Genomic DNA, 16,056 nt, shown 5'->3' on the forward strand with positions numbered 1-16,056 from the left:
GGTTTAAGATTAGGCTATTTATTTGGGATTTTTCTTGCTTCTTGAGGAGGGTGATATTACTATAAAATTCCCTCGTACGACTGCTTTTGCTGCATCCCAAAGGTTTTGGACCATCGTGTTTTCATTTCACCAGTTTCCATATATTTTTTTAAAAAATCTCTTATTTGATTTCCTGATTGACCCATTCACTCTTCAGTAGCATGTTATTTAACCTCCATGTATCTGTGGTCTTTCCAAATGTTTTCTTGTGGTTGACTTATAGTTTCATAGTGCTGTGGTTAGAAAAAGTACATGGTATTACTTCAATCTTTCTGTATCTGTTGAGGACTGATTTGTGACCCAATTTGTGATCTATTCTGGGGAATGTCAAGCCCCACATCAGGCTCCACACTGAGCATGGAGTCTGCCTGAGATTCCCTTTCTATTTTTTAAAAAAGGTTTTATTTATTTATTGATGAGACACAGAGAGAGAGAGAGAGAGAGAGAGAGAGAGAGAGAGAGAGAGGCAGAGACAGGCAGAGGGAGGAGCAGGCTCCATGCAGGGAGCCTGATGTGGGACTCAATCCCAGGTCTCTAGGATTGTGCCCTGGGCTGAAGGTGGAGCTAAACTGCTGAGCCACGTGAGCTGCTCTGAGATTCTCTTTCTAAGCAAATCTTTTTAGAAATGGACAAGTTCCTCTGAGAGAGGAATACTGAACATGATGGGCATTCTTGGGAACAGATGAACTTAAGTAAATGAGTACACAGAAAATTGCAATGCGTCTAGAAACAGAATAGTCTACTTTGGTCAAAACATATGTTTCTTACAGGGAAGAGTATGGGATAAGGCAAGAAAAGTAGTAAGAGAAAAATCTCTTGGATAAGTTAGAATACTAGAGTAAGAAATTTTGACTCACCTCTACAATCTTCTGAAAACTGAAAGTATGAAACAACTGGGATAAAAGGTGTTTTTCAGAAAGATGACTTTCAGGATTTAGAAAAGGATAAATGAGGTTGTGGCAAGATAACACAGTAAGAAGCTATTACAATACTCCAGGATAGCGGCAATATTTAAAACTCATGTGGGCAGAGTCAGAAGGCAGAAGCTCAGAGGAAGACCAGAAGGTTGTAGACTCTACTGTTGGGCTTCCTTTGCTAGCATCTAAGTGGTCATATCCCTTAGAATGCCATCCCACAGCAAGGAAATCCCTCTTATGGCCCTAGTGATTAGTGCTAAATTCATTGCCACTGAAGATAGTTGGAACAGAAAATTGGAACATGTCAGCAAACCCTTCAGGACAAGGTTTTCAAAACAAAAACAGAGTTGCTATCTTGGCAGAACTGGACAATGAGGGAAGAAAATTACTAGTGTAATCAATCTTCAACCAATCATCTTGGAACTAGCAATGCACTCTAAGAGAGAGCTAGACTCTCTCTTAAGAAGGACTTTCAGGGGCACCTGGGTGGCTCAGTGGTTGAGCCTCTACCTTTGGTTCAGGTCCTGGGATCCTGAGATCCTGTCAACGCCTCAAGCTCCCAGAAGGGAGCCTGCTTCTCCCTCCACCAAAGCTCTGTCTCTCTTTGTGTGTCTCATGAATAGATAAATAAAATCTTTTTTAAAAAAGGACTTTCACAGGCACTTGGGTAGCGCATTCAGTTAAGCATCTGACTCTTGATTTCAGGTTAGGTCATGATCTCAGGTTGTAAAATGGAGCACAGTGTGGAGCCTGCTTAAGATTCCCACTCTCCCTGTCCCTCTGTCCTTCTCCCACTTATGCTCGTGTGTGCACATGCTCCCATGCTCTCTCTCTCTCTCTCTTTGGAAAAAAAAGGACTTCCAGGCCATGCCGAGCAGCAGCATATTGCAGCCCAGCAAAAGATAGCTTTGCAGCATGCATATGCACATTCATTTGGATGCTTCACAACTCAAGACTCTGCATTTGGGAATCATATTCTTCCTATTTTACCTCACTTTGACCTAGAATGAATAAAATATGTGTAATGAAAGTGACTGTAATATGAAATGCTAAAACTACTATCATTCGGAATTGATATTATCATTCAGAATTGAATTCAGTGACTTCCAGGATTTTTGGTGAACATTTATATTTTTTGCATATTCAAAAGAAAGGTTATGTGTAAGTCAAAAGTAAAGGAGGGTCACCAGGATGATATGAGCTTTGGAAGCTATATTATCTGAGTGGCTGATTATGTTACCTATGACTGTAACTTTTTTGTAATGTAGTTTGATTTCTTAACTCTAAACCAGGCTCTAATTTGGATGGTCACATAATTCACCCCTGTGGCCCCCAATTAGTTGGACTCATATGTCCACAATAGACTTTCAAGAACCATTTATAGTACTTAATTTTAAACAAATGAGGATGCTTTAAAAAATGTGAACCAGTAAGCTTAAATAAGTTATATTCATATTTACTAATTATAGAATTGTTATCTGTGTACCTTTTGAGTTTATAGTCAACATGCCATCCTGAAATACTATTTAACTCATAACTAGCTCCTCTATTCTCCATTTCAAAAGGACACCTAAGTTAAGACTATCAATCAGTCTTAAACATTTTTATCAACCTATACCACTATGAATTATATGACTAAATGGTATTAAAGACAATTAAGTATGAGAAATGTGGCCTAAAAATTTGTACATGCTCTTAGCATTAGTACATAAATGGTATGCCTATGTGGTTTTATTGTCCATCTTTGTGCTAATTAAAAACATATGCAAGTTGGAAAAAACTCATTTAGGCACATATCAAAATTGGAAAGTAATACATTCAAGAAAATTTGCTCTGTGAAATAAAATTAAAAAGGATAAAACACCCCAAGCTTGATTAAAGACTGCCCTAAGTATGACAGATGGGTACCAATATTTAATGAAATAAATTTGTTATGAAATAAATAATCTAAATTAAATTAAAGGTTGTAAAAAAAGGTAGATGTTCATGAAATGGGATTAGAAAAGATGGAAATAATAAAGAGATAAGTACTATGAACTTTTGGAACGGAGTTTATAAATTCTTTTTTTTTTTAAGATTTCATTTATTTATTCATGGAGAGAGAGAGAGAGAGGCAGAGACACAGAGACACAGGCAGAGGGAGAAGCAGGCTCCACGCAGGGAACTCGATGTGGGACTTGATCCTGAGACCCCAGGATCATGCCCTGAGCCAAAGGCAGATGCTCAACCACTGAGCCACCCAGTGGGTGAATTCTGATGAAAAGAGAAACAGAATACTTTCTCCATGCAAAATTCACTTAATACAAATGATTCCCCTTCAAAGATCTCCCAAACCTTCCCTTACTGCATTCTCTCAGGAAAAGTACATGAATTAGTTGCCTATATCCCTTGCATCCTAAAAACAAACAACTCTTCTGTGTTTTTCTTCCATTAGTAAATAGTTGAGATCTTGGGTCCCTAGAGAGACCAAGCAATTTCTTAACAGAAATCTAACTAAATGGAAATACGTAAACTCCGAAAAAAATTTTAAGACTTAATGTTTCTGCCATGACTCACTTTATTGTCAGATTTTAATTTTTATTTTAAAACTTGGGAAAACGTGTACCTCAAGGCATAAGGAGACCGCAGTTATGGTCACACTAAATATTTAGAAGTTAAGTCTCTTAATGCTTTCAGCAGGCGTGAGAAGTGTTGTCTTCTGCTGTAGCGAAACTGAAGGGGGGGGAATCAGAGGTTAAAATAAAATTTCACATTTATTAAAAAAGTTTGTAGTTATTTGTACTTAGTACTTACTATTTGGCCACATGATGTCGCTCTTTACCGCGAAATTTTCTCATTCAAGCCAAAACTAAGTCGTCCGTATTCATATTGGAAAGACTCCACTCTGTTTTTCTAAGCGGATGTTGAACAATGGCGAGCACTTCAGGATGGTAAGGAAGAGATACGATTCCTCCAAATTGTGAGACAAGTTACGATTTGAATAAAAAAAAAACAATTAATTTGAAATGGTGTGCTCAAATCAAGGCGATCGGGAGCACCGGCATCTACTGCTGTTTTTTATGATGCTCACAGCCTGGGAGCCCGCGAGCGGTCAGATCCACTACTCGGTCCCGGAGGAGGCCAAACACGGCACCTTCGTGGGCCGCATCGCCCAGGACCTGGGGCTGGAGCTGGCGGAGCTGGTGCCGCGCCTTTTCCGACTGGCGTCCAAAGGCCACGGGGACCTTCTGGAGGTAAATCTGCAGAATGGCATTTTGTTTGTGAATTCTCGGATCGACCGGGAGGAGCTGTGTGGGAGGACTCTGGAGTGCAGCATCCACCTGGAGGTGATCGTGGACAGGCCGCTGCAGGTTTTCCATGTGGAGGTGGAGGTGAAGGACATTAACGACAATGCGCCTGTGTTCCCCGAGACACAAAAGAATCTGTTTATAGCCGAATCTAGGATGCTTGACTCTCGGTTTCCACTAGAGGACGCTTCCGACGCAGATATTGAGGAGAATGCGCTGTTGACTTACAGACTGAGCCCCAACGAATTTTTCTCTCTGGACGTGCCAACAAATGACGAACAGGTAAAGCCTCTTGGACTTGTATTACGGAAGCCTTTAGACAGGGAGCAATCTCCGGAACTTCATTTATTGCTCACGGCCACTGATAGAGGCAAACCTGAGCTGACTGGCACCGTTCAGTTACTCGTCAAAGTGCTGGACGCCAATGACAACGCCCCAGCTTTTGATAGAACAGTCTATGCCGTGAAATTACCAGAAAACGTCCCAAATGGGACTTTGGTAATTAAACTTAACGCCTCAGACTTGGATGAAGGCTTGAATGGGGATATTATTTACTCATTCTTTAGTGACATTTCCCCAGATATAAAATCTAAATTCTACATAGATGCCGTAAGTGGAGAAATTATAGCAATAGGACATATCGACTTTGAAGAAAGCAAAACCTACAAACTTCGAGTGGAAGCAATCGATAAAGGCTCCCTACCACTAGCTGGTCATTGTACAGTTCTTGTGCAAGTTTTGGATGCTAATGATAATGCTCCAGAGTTGACTGTTACCTCCCTGTCTCTCCCTATCTTAGAGAATGCTCAGCCCGGCACAGTCATCACCTTGATCAGCGTGTCCGACCGTGACTCTGGCGCCAACGGGCAGGTGACCTGCTCACTAACACCCCAAGTCCCCTTCAAGCTGGTGTCCACCTTCAAGAATTACTATTCGCTGGTGCTGGACAGCGCCCTGGACAGGGAGAGCGTGGCGAACTACGCTCTGGTAGTGACCGCACGCGACGGAGGCTCGCCTTCGCTGTCGGCCACGGCCAGCGTGTCCGTGGAGGTGGCCGACGTGAACGACAACGCGCCGGCATTCGCGCAGCCCGAGTACACGGTGTTCGTGAAGGAGAACAACCCGCCCGGCTGCCACATCTTCACGGTGTCGGCGCGCGACGCCGACGCGCAGGAGAACGCGCTGGTGTCCTACTCGCTGGTGGAGCGGCGCGTGGGCGAGCGCGCGCTGTCGAGCTACGTGTCGGTGCACGCGGAGAGCGGCAAGGTGTACGCGCTGCAGCCGCTGGACCACGAGGAGCTGGAGCTGCTGCAGTTCCAAGTGAGCGCGCGCGACGCGGGCGTGCCTCCCCTGGGCAGCAACGTGACGCTGCAGGTGTTCGTGCTGGACGAGAACGACAACGCGCCCGCGCTGCTGCCGCTGCCCGGGGCGCGCGGCGGGGGCGGCGCGCTGAGCGAGCCGGTGTCGCGGGCGGTGGGCGCGGGCCACGTGGTGGCCAAGGTGCGCGCGGTGGACGCGGACTCGGGCTACAACGCGTGGCTGTCGTACGAGCTGCAGCCGGCGGCGGGGGGCGCGCGCAGCCCGTTCCGCGTGGCGCTGTACACGGGCGAGATCAGCACGACGCGCGCCCTGGACGAGGCGGACGCGCCGCGCCAGCGCCTGCTGGTGCTGGTGAAGGACCACGGCGAGCCGGCGCTGACGGCCACGGCCACTGTGCTGCTGTCGCTGGTGGAGAGCGGCCAGGCGCCCAGGCCGTCGTCGCGGGTGTTGGCCGGCGGCGCGGTTGCGGGCGCGGGCGAGGGCGCGGGCGCGGCGCTGGTGGACGTCAACGTGTACCTGATCGTGGCCATCTGCGCGGTGTCCAGCCTGTTGGTGCTCGCGCTGCTGCTGTCCACGGCGCTGCGGTGCTCGGCGCCGCCCAGCGAGGGCGCGTGCGGGCCGGGGAAGCCCACGCTGGTGTGCTCCAGCGCGGTGGGGAGCTGGTCGCACTCGCAGCAGAGGCGGCAGAGGGTGTGCTCTGGGGAGGGCCCGCCCAAGGCCGACCTCATGGCCTTCAGCCCCAGCCTGCCTCCGTGTCCCGGATCTCTAAATGCAACTGAAGATCCACAAGCTTCTTTGCAGTCCTCTGGAAAGGTGGGTTACTCAAATATTTTATTCTTTTATCTATTTATTTTTGAAGTCTGAAAAAAAATTCTTATTACCTCAGACGGTGCCTTTATAGTTTTTTTTTTCTCATTCTAGAGATCTGCAAGTATTTCTTATTTATTTTTCATAACTTAGCACTTTAAGTTTATAGCTGACTTTAGTGTTCCGTCTTCCAATTGTGAATCATTAAAAACCATACACTGAGGGCAGACCGGGTGGCTCAGCGGTTTAGCGCCGCCTTCGACCCTGGACATGATCTTGTAGACCCGGGATCCAGTCCCACGTGGGGCTTCTGCTATGGAGCCTGCTTCTCCCTCTGCCTCTCTCTCTGTGTGTCTGTCATTGATAAATGGATGGAATCTTGAAAAGAAAAAAAATTTAAATGAAAAATAAAAAAATACACTGAGTACGTATTTATTGGGTGCTGAATCTGAATTAGTTTCATTTAATACTTATCTGAAAAAAAACAAACCTATCTGAAAAGTATTCAGTGAACAATTTAATTGCTACACATTAAATATATTTCAACACCACTCTACCATGTATTCATTTCTGAAGTTTGCATGGTGCTTTAATATAATTCTATTGTTTACAAGAAGTCCCAAAGCAAAATGTGTAGTAACTGTTACTTAAACTTTGTAGTTTTCTACCTTTTTCTATGTGAGGCTGAAGACTTGGTTGGCCAGCCTTACTCAGTGTTTTTTATTTCAATGAGTAAATTTCAGTATACTCTAGAAAACAGTTACTTTACCTTAGGAATAGAATTCTGACAATAAATGTTAGAAATACAACTCTCATTCCAAGTTATGTAAAATATGTTTCTATATGCTTGACAACGTATTGATTGAAAATTTTTTCTATATTTAGAAAGTATTTTGAAATTTATAAAATTAAATTTTTATCTGATATTGGAAAAAAAATACTTCCTTCAGGTACTTTCTTCAGAAGACTTTCTCCTTTTTACTAAATTTTTGTTAGTATATAATGTTTGTGCATTAGAGATGTCTATTCTACACTTTGAATTCTGTTGAATTCATAGTCTATACTTTAAAAAGAGTTACCCCTGTCATTTGAGATGGTTTACTTTTCCCCTCAGTATTCTTTTTTAAAAAAAGATTTTATTTATTTATTTATTTATTTATTTATTTATTTATTTATTTTTTATGAGACACACACACAGAGAGAGAGAGAGAGAGGTAGAGACACAGGTAGAGGAAGAAGCAGGCTCCATGCAGGCAGCCAGATGCGGAGCTCGGTCCCAGGACTCAATCCCAGGACTCCAGGACCATGCCCTGGGCCGAAGGCAGGTGCTAAACTGCTGAGCCACCCAGGGATCCCCTCCTTTCAATATCCTGAAAGACAGAAATCTGGAGATGAGATTGCACCTTCAAATTCATTCCATGTTAAACTTATATTTTCTGAATTGTGGCCTGTGACTATCAGATTGGTATTTCTTCACACTCTGTCTTTAGTTGAAGCTTTTGTTTTCTAATTTATATTGTAGAAATTTCCTTTGTACTTACAGCGAGTTTTTGTTATGTGACTTATTCCAGTCTATTCCAGGATTTTTTATTGTGTTAGATACATTCTTTAATTAAAAACTCAGCAGAGCAAAATCAGAGTAGTTTTGAGAATAGAGCCACAGTATAACCATGAAAGTGCAAGTAAAATTCACTTAAATGATATATTTCAGTAATTTTTCTTTTTCCTTATAGAAGACATGTGTAGTATGTGTTCCAAAGCAATCAATTTTCATTATATTTCTTTTTAAAATTTTATTTATTTATTTATTTATTTATTTATTTATTTATTTATTTATTTATCTAACAGAGAGAGTGAGTAAGCACAGGGAGGGATAGAGGGAGAGGGAGAGAGAAGATTTAGCATACTCTTCACTGAGCCCAAAACCCAATGCAGGGCCAATCTCAAGACCTGAGCCAAAATCAAGAGTTCACCATTTAATCCACTGCACCCCTCAAGGGCCTCGCTTCATTATACTTCTTTCAAAACTTGAGTATTCTCTATGCTCCCGTGATCAATCCTATCTATGTCTGTCAGCATAACTCTTCTTACTTTTTTAAAAAAGATTATTTATTTATTTATTCACGAGAGACACACACACAGAGAGGCAGAGACACAGGCAGAGTGAGAAACAGGCTCCACCCAGGAAGCCCAATGTGGACTGGGTCCTGGGACCCTGGGACCCTGTCCTGAGCCAAAGGCAGAGGCTCAAGTACTGAGCCACCCAGGTGTCCCAGCAAAAGTCCCCTTAAATCCAAACTTATGCCTTCAAATATCTCTGTCCTTGCACTTTTTCAGGTGCAAGGACACCTGAATCAGAATTTGAATGGACTTTAACCTAAGGTCAGTCTAAAGAAGTAGAAAAGTATAAAAACAATTTAGTAGAACAGATGAATCAATGAATTAAATGAATTGAGCCCGGGTATTTGATTGTATGCTGTATGGATTATATGGACTGAAGAGTGCTAGAAATCTAACTCCCCTCCACACTCCCACTAGTTTCTTAGAGCTAGTATTATTTATTAAATACTTAATATATCTCCTATAACTATAAATTTTATTCTTTATTATTGATGGCTGTATTGATATAATTGGTAATTTTGTCCTTATATTAATATTTATTTTCTCATGAATACGGGCTATCATCATATGCAAATTTTCAGAAGATCAGTGAACATCTAACAATGAATTTATCTTTTGCATCATCAGAAAGCATGAGCACACTGGGATCCAGGGAGGTTAGGATTCAAAATAGCTTGGAAGTTCAAAGTAGAGAGGCAAGAGCATGGAAGACACTTCAGTATTTATTTAGTAGCTAGCTCTCTGTGTTTCTGCGGATAACACTCCTCAATTCAAGTAGCAATTAAGAAGCTAATAATGAAACTTCCCTTTATCAGTCCCCAACTTGTAGGCTAAATTCTGATCCTATCTGAAACTTGAGAGTGAAGGGACACTATAAATAAATACACAAGATCACAGACATAAAGGGAGTATATCCTAGGTAACTTGGGGTCGGTCTATGGTGAGCCTATCCTATCCTAGACCTGGTAATGCTAACTGCATTAGCAACACCTGGAGTCCTTAATGAACATTCTGGTTCCCAGACTCCACGACAACATTTTGAAATAAGTAGGACTGGCAAATTTGCAAATTTTAATAAGCACTCTAGGTGGTTCTTACTCAATTGAAGTTTTAGATCCAATAGCCCTATTGGGATGCTTGGCAAAGCAAGTTCCTATTATTTGACAGGATATAATTTAAGTATCCCCTACTTTCTATTCATTATTGAAGATTTAATTGGCACAGCTATGTTATTGCTTGCTATAAAACACACATTAATAGGAATGGAGTTTTGTATGTTTAATTCATGCTTTACAAGAAAAATAATCCTTAAAACCAGAATGTGAATGGACTTTAACCTTTAAGGTCAGTCTAAAGAAGTAGAATAGTGTAAAAACAATTTAGTAGAACAGATGAATCAATTCAATGACTCATTCCTATCTATTTTCTTGTTCATAAATGTTGCTCTTTTTTTTTTTTAGCTCTTAATAACAACTGAAAGGATTAAAAATTTTTTTGGCTCTTTTATAAATCATAATATCATTAAAGTAAATAAATTAACCTTTTGGATAAGACCAAAGGTCCTATTATTAAGTTTTCTCTTCTTGGAAAAAGAGAATTTTCTCTCTTTTTTCTTTCAGTAGTGTAGATATATTAATAGGGAATGTCAGTTGCTGAATATTTGATTCCAAGAACTTTGAGAAAGAGAAAATATTTTTACTGCAGGTGGTGATGAAAGGCTTTATTGATACTGATAAACTATTAGATAATTCCAAAACTGTTCATTTAGGGTACTTGAAAAGATTAAATATAATAAAGATGAAAGCACTTGTCCCTGCCAGTAGAAATCATAAATTTTTGAATTATTTTACTTAGAATAATAACTAAGATTATTTTTGCCCATGTAAGATGCATAGCAAAAAATTAAACTTCTCCCAGTAGTAACAAATTTCTCAATAAAAAGCACTTTTCTATTTTCCTAGACAAGAACCACCAATCAGCCTGTGCAGTAGTAATAGTAAAGGCATTGCAGAGTGATAAAATTCTATAGGCAATAATTTTTACCAAAAAGCCAATTGTGGTCTTGACACAATATGAAAAGAAATGTGGCTAAATTGAGGCCTGAGGATATTGCCATTTGTGAAGCACTTACTCTCCTTAAAGTACTGTCCTAGGCATTTAACTTATCATGATTGATACAATCACCATATTGTTACTTTATGAATGTTATAAAACTGGAAACAGAGGCAGAGAGAGTTTAAATTATTCTCCCCAAGTCACAAAACTAGTAAGTTTAAGAATAGGAATCAGAATGGAGACATTTCTGATGTCAAAGCCAATAATCTTCCCTCAACTATCTAGTGATGACTGAAATTTAGGAGTTTCAAACACCTCACAGAGAACTGATTCTTCGGATTAGTGTCCAGTAAGGCTTATTTAATCTCAAAATAATAAAAAAGAAGTAAATTAAGTGTCAACATTGAAGACATTTAGAGGCACCTACATTGCTCGGTAGGTTAATCCCCTGCATTTAGCTCAGGTCAGGATTCTAGAGTTTCGAGATCAAGTCTTGGCATCCGGCTCCCTGCTCAGTGGCGAGTCTGCTTCTCCCCCTCTCTGCTTCTCTCTGCTGTGGACTCTCTCTTTCTCTCTCAAATAAATAAGATCTTTTAAAAAGTTGAAGACGTCTAAATTTGTTACCCAGTAAAATACTGATACACTCACTATATACAAATACTAAGTATTTTCAAATGTAGCTAATGATAATCATGTTTGGGGAAGAAATTACCTCTCTGAAGTTCTGCACTCAACAAAACGCTGAATTAAGAGTAGATGATAATTACTATTATATATGAAAGAGAAATCACGTGAAGTTTTGAAGATCCATAGAGATACAAATACGTAAAAATAGAATTAAAAGCTATGAATACAAGTTGTTAAACTTATGGAAATGTACTTACACATTCAGCCACCGGATGTCGCTGCCTTCCATAAAATTTTTTACAACAAAGGCATAATCCTGTTTCTCAAGGACTAAAAAGGAGCTACATACTCAGATCTCAGGCATTTCGACAAAATTGGATTTAAGAAATAGAATAGGAAAATCCAGAGAGCATGTTTGTTTTAGACCGCTGATTCATCAATTTGTTAATCGACAAAAAGGTATGATGCTGGTCTACACACCCAGCAGCCTCATAGCCCGACACGGGCTTCTTTTGCTTCTGCTCCTCGCAGCCTGGAAGGCGGGGAGCGGCCAGGTCCGCTACTCGGTCCCGGAGGAGACCAAACACGGCACCTTCGTGGGCCGCATCGCCCAGGACCTGGGGCTGGAGCTGGCGGAGCTGGTGCCGCGCCTTTTCCGACTGGCGTCCAAAGGCCACGGGAACCTTCTGGAGGTGAATCTGCAGAATGGCATTTTGTTTGTGAATTCTCGGATCGACCGGGAGGAGCTGTGCGGGCGGAGCGCGGAGTGCAGCATCCACCTGGAGGTGATCGTGGACAGGCCGCTGCAGGTTTTCCATGTGGAGGTGGAGGTGAAGGACATTAACGACAATGCGCCCATCTTCTCAGTCTCAGAACAAAAGCTTTCGATACCGGAATCTCGACTGCTTGACTCCCGGTTTCCGCTAGAAGGCGCCTCTGATGCGGATGTTGGAGAGAATGCAGTGCTGACTTACAGACTCAGTCCAAATGAGTTTTTCATTCTTGATATTATAAACAAAAAAGACAAAGGCAAATTTCCAGTGCTTGTTCTAGGAAAAATGCTAGATCGTGAAGAAAACCCTCAGCTTCAGTTGTTATTAACGGCAACTGATGGAGGCAAACCGGAATATACAGGATCTGTTACTCTGCTGATCTTGGTGTTGGATGCTAATGATAATGCGCCTATATTTGACCGATCTGTTTATGAAGTAAAGATGTATGAAAATTCAGCGAACCAAACATTAGTAATATGGCTAAATGCGTCTGATGCAGATGAAGGAATAAACAAGGAAATGATATATTCATTTAGTGCTTTGGTTTCTCCCAGCATAAGAAGGAAATTTCTAATGAATGAAAAAACGGGAGAAATAAGAGTAAATGATGCTATTGACTTTGAGGATAGTAACACTTACGAAATTCATGTAGATGTTACAGATAGAGGAAACCCACCCATGGTTAGTCATTGCACCGTCCTAGTGGAAGTTCTGGATGAAAATGATAATCCACCTGAGGTGGTTATCACTTCTTTGGCTCTCCCGGTGCAAGAGGATGCTCAGGTGGGCACCGTCATCGCCTTGATCAGCGTGTCCGACCGTGACTCTGGCGCCAACGGGCAGGTGACCTGCTCACTAACACCCCAAGTCCCCTTCAAGCTGGTGTCCACCTTCAAGAATTACTATTCGCTGGTGCTGGACAGCGCCCTGGACAGGGAGAGCGTGGCGAACTACGCTCTGGTAGTGACCGCACGCGACGGAGGCTCGCCTTCGCTGTCGGCCACGGCCAGCGTGTCCGTGGAGGTGGCCGACGTGAACGACAACGCGCCGGCATTCGCGCAGCCCGAGTACACGGTGTTCGTGAAGGAGAACAACCCGCCCGGCTGCCACATCTTCACGGTGTCGGCGCGCGACGCCGACGCGCAGGAGAACGCGCTGGTGTCCTACTCGCTGGTGGAGCGGCGCGTGGGCGAGCGCGCGCTGTCGAGCTACGTGTCGGTGCACGCGGAGAGCGGCAAGGTGTACGCGCTGCAGCCGCTGGACCACGAGGAGCTGGAGCTGCTGCAGTTCCAAGTGAGCGCGCGCGACGCGGGCGTGCCTCCCCTGGGCAGCAACGTGACGCTGCAGGTGTTCGTGCTGGACGAGAACGACAACGCGCCCGCGCTGCTGCCGCTGCCCGGGGCGCGCGGCGGGGGCGGCGCGCTGAGCGAGCCGGTGTCGCGGGCGGTGGGCGCGGGCCACGTGGTGGCCAAGGTGCGCGCGGTGGACGCGGACTCGGGCTACAACGCGTGGCTGTCGTACGAGCTGCAGCCGGCGGCGGGGGGCGCGCGCAGCCCGTTCCGCGTGGCGCTGTACACGGGCGAGATCAGCACGACGCGCGCCCTGGACGAGGCGGACGCGCCGCGCCAGCGCCTGCTGGTGCTGGTGAAGGACCACGGCGAGCCGGCGCTGACGGCCACGGCCACTGTGCTGCTGTCGCTGGTGGAGAGCGGCCAGGCGCCCAGGCCGTCGTCGCGGGTGTCGGCGGGCGGCGCGGGCGCGGGCGAGGGCGCGGGCGCGGCGCTGGTGGACGTCAACGTGTACCTGATCGTGGCCATCTGCGCGGTGTCCAGCCTGTTGGTGCTCACGCTGCTGCTGTCCACGGCGCTGCGGTGCTCGGCGCCGCCCAGCGAGGGCGCGTGCGGGCCGGGGAAGCCCACGCTGGTGTGCTCCAGCGCGGTGGGGAGCTGGTCGCACTCGCAGCAGAGGCGGCAGAGGGTGTGCTCTGGGGAGGGCCCGCCCAAGGCCGACCTCATGGCCTTCAGCCCCAGTCTGCCTCCGTGTCCAGTACCAGATGTGGAAATGGAAGGAGAGTCTTCTGGAGGGGACTACTCTGGAAAGGTGGGTTATTACTTTTTTAATTTCCATATGTTGCTCTGTGAATAATTTATTAATCGCTTTTTGCCCTCATGCATATGTCTCAGAATATCTTCATCCTTTCTAATATAGCATATTGCTGTAAAATCTCAAATATTTCTACTAATGCTTAATATAATTTATCTAAAAGGTCGTTTTGGGGGTGTCTGTTGGCTCAGACGGTAGAGCATGTGACTCTTGGGGTGGTGAGCTCAAGCCCCATGATGTGCATGCAGCCTACTTTTAAAAATAAAAAAAAGTTCATTTTGTGTTTTGTCTATTGTACTCTGCATCATGTTTTTCTTGATACTTCAATTTTTAAACAGTTCAACTTGTTTTTAAGTATTTCTATTTCCAATCAAATATTTGAAGTCGTTTGTAGGTTTTGGTTTTTTCATAAAGCAGTCTTTTTTATTTTTAGAAGTATTTATTTGAATAGTTCTTTAAGTTTATTTAACTTTCAAATCTAAATTTTGATATGGCCATATTACTTTTAAAGACTGCTCTCAGGGGATCCCTGGGTGGCTCAGCGGTTTAGCACCTGCCTTTGGTCCAGGGCGCGATCCTGGAGTCCCAGGATTGAGTCCCACATCAGGCTCCTGGCATGGAGCCTGCTTCTCCCTCTGCCTGTGTCTCTGCCTCTCTCTCTCTCTCTCTCTCTGTGTGTGTGTCTATCATAAATAAATAAATAAATCTTTAAAAAATCATTAAAGACTGATCTCTGTTCTCTTCAGGATCAAAATGTGCCTTTTCTCCCTTATTAAAGAGTGTTTGGTGCCTGGGTGGCTCTGTAGGTTAAGCCTGGGACTCTTGGTTATATCAGGTCATGATCAGAGTCCTGGGATGGAGACCTGAACTGGGTTCCATCCATGGGGCAAATTGGCTTGAGGATTTCTCTTCCTCTCCCTCTTCGGTCCCTCCTCCCCACTCATGCAGGCTTCCTTGCTCTATCTCTCATAAAGAAATAAACCTTAAGAAATGAATATTATACTGCAGTATAACATAATAATACAATATCCTCAGTATTCCATGTTTACATTTTATTTTTAGTGGTACTCTATGTAGACTTGAAATTCATTCATAAATATCCTAATCTATGAAAATATTTTTAGATTTTAAAATGATTATCATTTTCATTTTAGTAGTGGTGGTACCTGTACTGATGTGTACTATTCACTTTTGTTAGCAGAAGATGAAGTTTTATAGTTATTTACATAATTTTATGCAGTCGCTCTTCATTACCTACTGCTTTGTTAACATAAAACATTGCTTATTATGTTCAAGTAGTAGTTTTTGCACTGTGAAGAAAGAGTATGATTATGTTTAATAATGGAGAACATTTGAAAATCACTTTTAATTTTAGGGAGGTTGGAGACAATTACTTTAGTCCAAATTAACATAAGAAATTTGAAGAGAGAAATGAATTGTTCTCTTAGAACGTTATCTACTGATTTGATATCATAGAGTACAATTTATAGTTTTTCTAGTCCTCTTAAACAGAATTGCGTTGAATGGGGTAGACTGAGAAATGAAGGACAATTAAATTGCAGGGTGCCAATGCTATCCTATTCATTATTCCTTTTTGAGACTGGTTGTTACCTGATACCTATGGTTTCATTTTTGCTTATTTTGTTAGGTCCAGTGTTACCATAATAGCAGTGCATCTAGTTTATCACCTTGACTCTGGTTCTTAGCAATGCTTTTTCCTTTCTGTATGCAGGCTGAATTTCTACTCCGTTTGTATTTCACAAAAATCTTCCAGTAAAACTTGGAATCTCTATCCAAGTAAGGAACATTGAGAAAGACAACTGTGGCAGGAATTTAAGCGTGGCATTGCCTTCTTATGCTAATACTTCCCATGGCCAGTTACAGAAGATAAGTTACACTAGAGTATTTCAACTTGTATATAGAATCCCTTTATCTTATATCTGCCCTCTCTTTCAGCCCTTTATAATGTCACTATGTTCCCCTTGCAGGAAAGTCTTATCCAAAAGC

The 16,056-nt window shown here is 43.3% G+C and overlaps 3 protein-coding genes and 1 pseudogene across 3 annotated transcripts in view; all 4 read left to right on the plus strand.

Moving 5' to 3' along the window:
• Window positions 1-16,056, plus strand: part of LOC121497767 (protocadherin alpha-3-like) — a 147,430-nt gene that overhangs the window by 33,002 nt on the left and 98,372 nt on the right.
• Window positions 1,258-1,966, plus strand: LOC121496925 (annotated as a pseudogene).
• LOC121497769 (protocadherin alpha-7-like) lies at window positions 3,917-6,332 on the plus strand. The gene is given in 2 exon segments (XM_041767488.1): window positions 3,917-6,253; window positions 6,255-6,332. Coding segments are annotated over 2 exon segments (2,370 nt in total). The 5' UTR covers window positions 3,917-3,961.
• Window positions 11,638-14,106, plus strand: LOC121496923 (protocadherin alpha-10-like). The gene has a single exon (XM_041765817.1). The coding sequence runs from the start codon at window positions 11,638-11,640 to the stop codon at window positions 14,089-14,091; it is 2,454 nt and encodes an 817-aa protein (XP_041621751.1). The 3' UTR covers window positions 14,092-14,106.

This window comes from Vulpes lagopus, chromosome 8 (assembly GCF_018345385.1).
Source record: "Vulpes lagopus strain Blue_001 chromosome 8, ASM1834538v1, whole genome shotgun sequence".
Taxonomy (NCBI): Eukaryota; Metazoa; Chordata; class Mammalia; order Carnivora; family Canidae; genus Vulpes; species Vulpes lagopus.